The 9,582-nt window shown below is 37.6% G+C and overlaps 1 protein-coding gene and 1 long non-coding RNA gene across 2 annotated transcripts; one reads left to right on the top strand and one right to left on the bottom strand.

The window, feature by feature from the left end:
* Window positions 1-361: 361 nt before the first annotated feature.
* On the bottom strand, window positions 362-850 carry LOC118062492 (uncharacterized). Its single transcript, XR_004689760.2, has 2 exons — window positions 764-850; window positions 362-624 (listed from the first exon to the last, which is right to left on the bottom strand). It is a non-coding gene; the product is annotated as an uncharacterized lncRNA (long non-coding RNA).
* A 3,599-nt stretch (window positions 851-4,449) lies between these two features.
* Window positions 4,450-6,542, top strand: LOC118062505 (uncharacterized). The gene is made up of 4 exons (XM_035076288.2): window positions 4,450-4,671; window positions 4,780-4,914; window positions 5,614-6,080; window positions 6,169-6,542. Exons 1-3 carry the CDS (start codon window positions 4,576-4,578, stop codon window positions 6,061-6,063), a joined length of 681 nt encoding a protein of 226 aa, XP_034932179.1. The 5' UTR covers window positions 4,450-4,575; the 3' UTR covers window positions 6,064-6,080; window positions 6,169-6,542.
* Window positions 6,543-9,582: the final 3,040 nt, after the last annotated feature.

Raw genomic sequence — 9,582 nt, 5'->3', positions numbered from 1 at the left:
AGCTGGCTAGCCATGGCCTTTTTATTTCAGGCAAAGTAATAATATATTTTGGCCTCAAAGCTAGATTTGCATCACACGCTGATCAATACCTTCACGTAGGAAATGACAACTATTTCACATGAAACAATACATGTGCCACAGTACACACTTGTTTTCGTGGCTAGTAACATGTTTGTTTCCACTTTATTAACATTTTAAGCAAATCAAGCCACACCATACTTACATGCATGTAAGCTTCACGAGCTTAATTATCAAGCGTGATTAGTTTTTGGGTGGTCTAGTACCATTTGTGTAATGGTGGTGTGTCTGAGCAGAAGAATATCCACCTCCATAGCCACCCAAGCCTCGGTTTGTTTCGTCGTCGTCGTCGTCGTCGCTGGCAGTTTTACTTTCTGTGTTACTGTTTCCCTTGTTTGAAGTAGGCGTCTTGGCATCATTTTCCCCAGCGTTACCCTTCCGACCAAGAGATGATGGTTTACTCAATAGATGACGGTTGGCCACCTTAGGTATCATGGTGGTACTGAGCACTTCTGCATCAGCTTGCAGAGATGCTAACATCAACAGGAAAGCAAGGAGAAGAGCTAACAAGATCTTCATCATGATCAGATATTTGTCTGCAGTATCCTGTAAAGCAGCAGTAATTAATATGCTAAATTATTAGTTAAGATCCTCTCTTCTTCTTTTTTTCTTTCAAAAACAAACTATCTATAGAAATTAAAGCAAGATGAAGGAACTGAAGCTAGATAGGATAGGAATTACACACATATAATTTGCTTTGTCTGAGCTATTTAGAAACAGGGGTCAAATTAGGGTTGCTATATGTAAGCAGGTTTTTCATCACTGTTTAACGATTACAATTGGATGAGAGATCAAATTAACTGTGCGAGCACTAAAAAAGCAAGAATGTAGTGGTTGTATCACAATGCCGTGCCGCCATTGGAAGAGGCAGTAGCCACCAAAGAAGTAATTATGATTAAGATTGATAATTAAGGCATTCTCATTGTATACGTTCAAAGATTGTCATAATTAATCATGGATTGTATTTGATACCATTTTAGGGTTCAACAGTGTCGATGACAAAATGCGAAAGATTGTTAAAAAGTCTTCTCACCTCCAATAATTGCTGGTCACCAATTACATTCAAATTTGCAATTTGGTTGACTATATATGATCAGTGTGTGTGGGGGCGGGTGGGTATGGTTAAATTCAATAATTATATCATTTCCCGGCTCAATCCTATGGCACCATTGCATGGTAAAACACTATAACGTACGTAGTACTTTTTTTTATATTAATCCGTGAGTAATCAATGCTTCCTTCATGAGACTTTGCACCGATTAATTAACTCAGGAGGGGGGGGTTTGGCGAACAAAACTTCTTTAAAATGTAGAGCCTCAAATTAAATCGAAGATTATTTTTAATGAATCGCGGTTCTCCTCCAAAAAATTACTCATGCTTTAATTCTCCCTCTTATTTTAAATAGTAATCACTTGTACCCTTGATTTGCCTCCTCAAAGTTAAGTTCTCAGGCACTTGAGGTCTTGGCCCGGCGGTTGAAGGGACTTGTTTCCTTCCTCTGTATCCTGGGTTCAAATCTCACCATGCACGCCTGTCACCTTCTCGGTGCCTTACATGCTCACTGAGTTTGCAGGATGTTCAGTGAGCTGTGAGATTAGTCGTGGTGCACGCAAGCTGACCCGGACACCCACGTAAATAAAAAAAAAATTAAGTTCTTAGTGCTGCCTGTCGTAGAAAACCTCTTTTCTAATTAACCATACGTACATTTGAAAATTCTTTCTAACTCACAGACAGACAGTTTCATCTGCTCATTCTTAAAATAAAATGAAAAGGGAAGAAAAGGAAAAGGAGAATATATATAAGTCTTTAAGTACCCCTTCCTTTTGCAATTGGTTATAATTAGGGGCGGAGCAAGAAAAAACATTTAGGGGGGCCAGATCATAATTTAAGGAGACCAAGAAAAAAATTCAGTTATGTTTATTAAATTTACAGCCACTGGTTATAATCAGAACTTAATTTCTCCTGGCTCACTTAGCCTATGCAGGCAGTTGCATTTTTGGATACGTAAGCGGTTAATTAAGTGTTGACGCATTACCATGAGAAATATGAAATGTCAATTTAATGTTAAAAATATGTATGAAGATAGATGATGATTGGTGAATTAGTTTGCGCAGTGAATACATTTAAGCGGAAACATCAATTCTAAGTTATATCAGACCCAACGACGTCACCATCTATCCTAATTATGATTATTTTTATGGAGTAATGATATTGTATGTTGTTAAGGAATGATTAATTGGAGATAAACGGAACAAAACCTCATAGTTTCTTACTACAATCACATGCTGTAGGTTAAGTGGAATGATTTTTTGGACACTTTCTAGTGCCAAGGCCTCATCAGCCATAAGAGGTTCGAAAGTACCTCTGATCTGCCAGCAACCACATCACAACACCTGCGCCAAATGGCTCCTAATGAGAATAAAGCCTACCCCAGTAGCATTTCTTTGGTTTAAGATTGGCTGCTTCAAGATTGCACTTAAGGAAACCATCCACCAGCTTGTTCCATACCTGAGGTAATTCTGCTCCCGTGCCATGCGACGGTGATGGATGAGGAATGTGCTGCCTTCTATTGATCAAGGAAGTCGAGCCCTAACCTTTTTACTCTAGTACTGCTAGACAAGCTGATGGAGTAATTCCATAGTCTATCGCTGCGGCGCCTCCATGCTTCTGTGGTTATCTTGGTGCCTGCAACTGCATAAGTTCCCGAGTCCTTGCATCACCGATATGGTAGGCTGGAGTTCACCAGCAACCTAGCTTGAATGAACGGGCATTGAAGTAATATATGATTTTAACGGTTTCCTCCTCAAGACCACAAAGTATACACCTACTATCTTCAATCTCCAACCCTCTCTGTAATAGTCTGGCACGAGTAGGTAGACTATCTTGACAAGCCCTCCAAATGAAATGTTGGAAGAATATTAATACTTGTGGTAGGTGTTAATGGGTAGCAAAATAATAAACAAATTTAAAGAATAAAAAGAAGATTTGAGAGTAATCTTATTAAATGTTTTCTTTCATGTATTATTTTTTATATTTTTTTATTTATGCTTTTATTATTATTACAAGTTCATTTATAAATTTCAAGTTCTAAATAAATAAAAAAATTAAAGTACTAAAAAAAAATCATAATCTAAATAATAGATACATTTTTGTTAACTTAACATTGATCGATCGTTTTTTTAACTAGTTGGTTAATTCATCTAATCTAATTGGTCTAATAATAAATATATTATATTTATTTAATTAGTTGATTAATCTATTTAATTCACTTGGTCTACTTGTTGATACCGATTCCTTTAATTTCCAGAAAAAAATAAAATTCAATTTATTTTCAACATGAAATACTTGATTTTTGGAGGGATTTTGAGTTCCATGGTCTCCTCCAAGCCCCCTTCACAATTGCACCCAAATTCGGATTAACTGCTTCCAAGGCTCCTCGGTAACCTGTCTTTGCCGAATACATCTCTGGGGGGGGATAAAGATTCAAGTGGATTGCAATCCCATCTAGGAACATCTGGACAGTACATGAGGTCGTGGGCCACCACACCTTCTAATTAATCCTTCGATAACCAGAGTTAATTTCAATATGACACCCATGGTTGTGGACCACCATAGCAAGATAATCAAAGCTAAATACCTCCCTAAAGGGGACTTTTTAAATGCCAGGATAGTGCATAATCCCAGTTTTGTTTGGCGAATCATCCACAGTTCTCAGGAGATGGTTAGGAACGGGTGTAGATGGCTTGTGGGCAGGGGCCATTCGATTAATATATGGACTAATGCATGGTTATATACACACAAGTGAAAGAGAATAAGAAAAAGAAATCCATACAAGTCATTTTGGTTGTCAATGGGCAACAATGGAGGGGGGAAGAAAGTAAGAAAAAAACCGAATTTTCAAGGATAGGCATTAAAACAGGCCGTTTAGCAGATCACTAGCCAAAAAAAAAAAAAAGGTAAATTAAGTACTACTACTTCTTCACTCCTTGCACGTCAAAATAATCTCTCTCCCCTCACAAATTCCGTTAATTCCTCAACATCCATAGCAGTCATGTTCATAGCTGATAATAATGACCAGCCACTACTTGGGCCATCTATTAGGCGCCGGATCCGTAACGTCTGCCCTCGGAGACTTCGCTTCCATTAACAACAAGAAAGAAAACCGAGCCTCAAACTTCTTCTTACGTGGCGTGTAATTTGGGCCCTGGTATATTATTTAAGCCGAGACCAGGCCCGGCCCATGAAAAACTTTCTACAGACCTCCATCCTCAATCATGTTTATAGCCGTTACTAGCCCCCCAAAACAGAAGCCATCATCAACCATGATTTAAGCTGTTAAGCGCTCAATCAGTAACCTCCATCCACTATAGGAATCAGGAGTATATATATGATAACACCCCCCATTCTCCTCCATCTCCTTTTTCATAATTCGGCAAAGGAAAGCAAGCAAGAAAATCAAAACTCAATAGTCCTCCCGCCAAAAACAAAACGATCAGAATGAAAGCTTATCAAACACCATCAAGAAAAGAACACTGCTCTCGAACTTCTTCTGATCGCATATGCAAGGATTCTCTGTTGAAGAAGCCTCTAAAGGTTCTTCAATTAATTTAACTCCAAACCCTAACTTCTCTCTCTGTATTTCTCGTTTTCAAATTCAAATCTCCTTTTGATAATCTCTTACCAGTCGTGTCACTTGTGTAGAATGCCAAGAAAAGCTTCGACGGTGCGTTTATCTCGGCTACTCCAGGTGTTTCTCCGGAAATCAGCAAGGAATCGAGTGATTTATCTCCGGTTTCGGAGATCTCTGATGCTAACCATTGTTGCCAAACAGCATCAGTAAATTTCTCCTCGTTTCATTCAAATCGTGTATTCTCTCTCTCTGTTTTTCTTTTTGGTGTTGTTTTTATTCTTTAGTTAAGCTCTTCTTCTCTATATTCATGTGCCTTTACATAATTTTAGATTGATAAGTTTTGATTATTAGGTTTTTGTTGATGTGTTTGATTTTGTTTCAATTTCGTGCCTTGATTTTAATTTTTTTGCATCTTTCGTGAATATGATCCTCATCTTGGAAGGATTTTTATTCCCCCTAATTTGCGTGTTTTAAAATTGTGTTCCTCTTTTCTAATTATAGGTGTGTGTCCGTGTGTATATTTTCCCAAACCACGACCGTGTTTCTGTTTTTTCCGTTGCTTGTCGGGCACCATTCTAATTGTGCATTTCATTTTGCGTCAGCTTTTCCCTCATGCATAATCATTGTCGTGGAGTAATATTTTTCTAATTTCGGTTGATTTTCTTTTAGATAATCCATATAAATGTCATATAACATTTCATTTTCAGTTTGATATTTTTTGGGGCAAGAAAAAATGGCGGTTGTGAAGTGATTCGCAAATCTTTTTATGATATTTTATGTGTTTGATACATGTGATATTTAAGCACTTGTGCTTCTTCTTGTTTTTTTTTTCTTTTTAATTAGCTATATTTTTTTTATGTTTCATGTTTGGTTTATTTGGATAAATTTGTTTTCCCCGATTTCAGATCTCCGTGCTAGCTTTAAATCCAGTTGTTTCAGCTTCAACAGAAATATCCTCTCTCCCGGCTATTACCCCAAATTCAAACACCATCACCATCACTGATGATTCGAGCAGTATTTCTACGGATTGTTATGGTGTTAGCAAACAATGCAGCTCGAAGATCGGTCAAGTGGAGGGACTGGAGGCAGATATTGTGGTGAATCTTCTCAAACAAGCTCGAATTGAGGTTTCGAAAGCAGATGTTCAATCAAAGAAGCTTCTGGATGCATTAATTAAGGTTGTCATAGATGAATTTTACACTCTAACAGGAGAGAAAGACTTGACAAATTGTTTTGTTTCTATGAAAGGGCGTGTCGTATGTTTGTGTTTGTTGATTTGGAGCTTTGCGGTGTCTGGGTTCCTCTTGTTTGATCTGGGATTGGGTAGCTCCGGTGGCGGACCGCCGCCTACTTAAACTATTTAGAGGAAAGGGTATGAATTTTGTTTGGCAGGTTTCGTTCTGTTCATTTATGATATGCCATTGAAATTCTTTGATTGACCTTACAATTGTTTGTTACAGAGTAGAGGATCAAGCTAATTGGAACTTGTGACTGTATGGTATACAGTCTTGTTTTGAATGGTCGTATCACTGTGAATGTCTTCGATTCAGAATATGATGGAATAAGTTCTTCCTCGTCTTCAAAGTTATCGCTTGTAAATTTCTGGAGCCCTCACTGCATTTATTTTTCCAGGAGAGCGTTTCTTTGAATACAAAATCTCCTTGACACTATTACTGCCAGAACTTCGTTTGGAGAGATGTAATCAAAATCTCTCATTTTCTTCTGCTCTTGCTACTTGTCATCCTCTGCAGTTGCTTCGGCAGGTGAAAGTATTCATAGCCCTTTGATTCAACACTTCCGCTCCGTAACAGAGGAGTTCATTTTGGTCTGTTTTTCTGAGCACCTCCCTTGAAATGAATTTTAAAAACTCATCATATCACTTCCTTTTAGATGGTATGGTGGCACGCTCTCCTGTCGTGGTTCTATTTCTACCACATCAATTCCTTAAAATGATAGGTGCACGACTTTTTTTCTTATGATATAGGTGCTCTGTTCATCTACTCCACATAGATAGAAAGCCATTGCCGATGTTATTTTGATTTGCTTGGGCCTAGTTGATAGCCCGTAGCTCGATGATGTTGAAAATCAACGTCATTAGGTACTGCCCTCTTCCGTCCTGATGCCGATATATCAAAATTAGAAACACAATTCTAACGTGAGATTCCTGTTTCCACTTTTTCCTGGTTTGCCATCTCGTCTCACCGCCCTGAGCATGACAGCCACATGGGTGTTTTTTTTATCCATCTAGTAATAATTTGAGGAAGCCCAGCCGAGCCAGTAGTTGGCATGACTGATGTTGCTTGGTGTCCGTGAATGATCCATTCCTAATGCCAAAGGATAAAACCATTTCTTGTGCCCAAACCACCCTAAGAAATACTTACAATTAAATTCTATATTAAGTATACCCCCTAAATTTGGAAGCATTTAAATGCCTTAAAATCGTATAATTAGTTTAGGACTCCTCTTAGCGCAAAATTCTAGCAAATCTACGAGCGAGCATGTCCCATCCTCGTGTAGAACGATTTCCAGCTATGCTGTTTAATCTACTAGCTGATCTTGTCGAGGGAAGACGCTTTTGTCATCTAGTCAGCTTCCAATCAGACTATCCACTTTGGAAGAACGTGGTTTCCAACCAAGGGTTGATAATGATATTAGTCAGCGGTGGAGGGATTCATCTTTAAAGCCTCGTAGATTTTACTTCGTAGGAGGCGGCGGCGATCTTGACATCGGCAATTGTCTATAGGAAGACAGAACAAACAAATTTACTTTTGAGGTTACCAGCTGTGCGGACAGTCCGAGTAATGATAGCAACCATTGGATGTGTCAGTAATCGCTGTTGATATATGCATGATCTTTGGCCACTCGAAAAGTTTTCTCGTTGGAAGGGAACGAGGAAGAAATAAATGGAGGGGCCTCTGTGAGTTTAAGTAAGACAAAACAAGAAAGTTATGTTCAAATAGCTAATCAGCATGCCGTCTAAGGAAAGTCTTAGGATGTAACTTGTCGCGAGGAAATCTTACTGCTAGTTGAATGGCTCCGGATCAAGAGAACAGCATGGAGTAGATCGGTCAACCTTTGCAAGTCTGAAGATTATTTTTAAATCACAGAATGAAAGGTAGGGACACAATTGTAATTTGGTTCACTGTGGTCGCATTGAATTGCACCAAGACAACACCGTCACTAGTTTTCAAAGCTTAATTTGAATTATTTTCTGCTTCTTAGCATGATAATTAATTTATTAAATATTTAAGGGTGTGGTAAAATTACAGGAGTTACCCTTACAAAACTTAATTATGTGTTTTTTTTTTTCTTTATGGCTGTATACCAGTCTCGTATATTTAATTTATTTATATAAATTTTAACCTTTAATATTAAATTTGTTAGAATGTTTTTCAATTTATTTGTTTAAGACAAATTTTGTGAGAGAAAGACAGGGTGGTGGGTTTAGAAGAGGAGGAGAAAAGGCAGGAGATGTAAAAGAGATGTGTCAGTGATTCAAGGATTAAGTTGAAGATAAGTAGACCAACAAGGGATTACGAGGTTCATTTTGAGAGTAACAGTGGTGCTTCAGATACAGTGTGTATTGGAAATCCTGACTTCCATTCTTGTATCTGTGAGTACTCGATCATTGGCATGGTTGTGTCTTTTAGGCAGACAAAAACTTCGAGAGAACGAAGGTTGACAAAGATACGAGACGTTTTAACTTTTAAGGTTTTTTGGTTTTAACTTTTAAGAGTTTCACTTCCATCAAAATTGTGAAGGCTTGGGATTTGTTTCAGAAAAATAAAAAAAAGGAGATCAAACTCTTGTGTTCGTCCTGAAATTCTTGAGCTTGCAAGAACTATAGTCGGATAATGTGGTGGTTTGCCCCTTACACTCACAATTGTAGATAGAATATGGTTTGCATTATGCAAGTGAAGTGTTTGATAAAAAGCATAGAAGGGATGAAATATTGATTACTAAGTCATTTGTTTTTTTTATGATAAAGATATAATTCTAGTATTACAAGGCTTTTTAAATATTAAACGAACAATAATAACAGGTCCCGTAAATAATTAAATAATTTTTATTATTTTTTTAAAACTATAAAATGTTAATGTGTATCAAATTCAAGACATAAAATATAATTTCTCAAACTAAAGAAAAAATAAAAACATGATCAAACTTCAGAAGATTGTTTTTTTGTAACTATCACAATTTTCATTCATGTCTACAATCCCGACGCGCATCACATCTTTAACGAAAGTGGTTCGAAAGAATCTTAGATAAAGACACCTCATAAATAATTTGACAATTAGATCACAAGTTAATTGGACAGTGAATCGTTTTCTTTTCAGTCTTTACGAGGAGACAACGAGGCATCTAATTTGACAATTTGATCGTAAGTTAGTTGGAGGAGCTAGAGACCCATGGTTACAACTGGACTTTCACAAATGATCGTGCCTTCACTTGATTTCGGGTGGTGAGCTCTTTATTTTATTTTCAGTGGCGGTTTCATGCCAGGCAAGGGACGAAGAGACGAAGAAGAGGGCCACTTTGGAGGGCCGGGCAAGGGCGTGAGTGGCGATGATTCGGTGGCAATCAATGAAAGTTTTATTAGTTTATAGAGAATGGTGAAGCTTCTTTTAGCTAGCTGTACTTAAAGGCAAAGAAACTGGTGTAATCCACCACCTATTCTACTTGAAAAGTTTGTGGAATAGGAATAAATTATATATTTTTATAGAGCAAATTGTACTTAAAGAAATGGTTAAGTATAATCAAAAAGAAAATTCAAGTTATTGGAGCGAGCCTTTGTGATAATCATTCGACGTGTCCCTTCCATCCATCCACTGGCATCTCCTGCTGGTATCCTGTCTAGTCATCGAGCAAGGGCA

This window comes from Populus alba, chromosome 8 (assembly GCF_005239225.2).
Source record: "Populus alba chromosome 8, ASM523922v2, whole genome shotgun sequence".
In the NCBI taxonomy this organism is placed as follows: domain Eukaryota; kingdom Viridiplantae; phylum Streptophyta; class Magnoliopsida; order Malpighiales; family Salicaceae; genus Populus; species Populus alba.
Note: the sequence above shows the minus strand (reverse complement) of the source record. Positions and strands in the feature narration are given on the sequence as shown.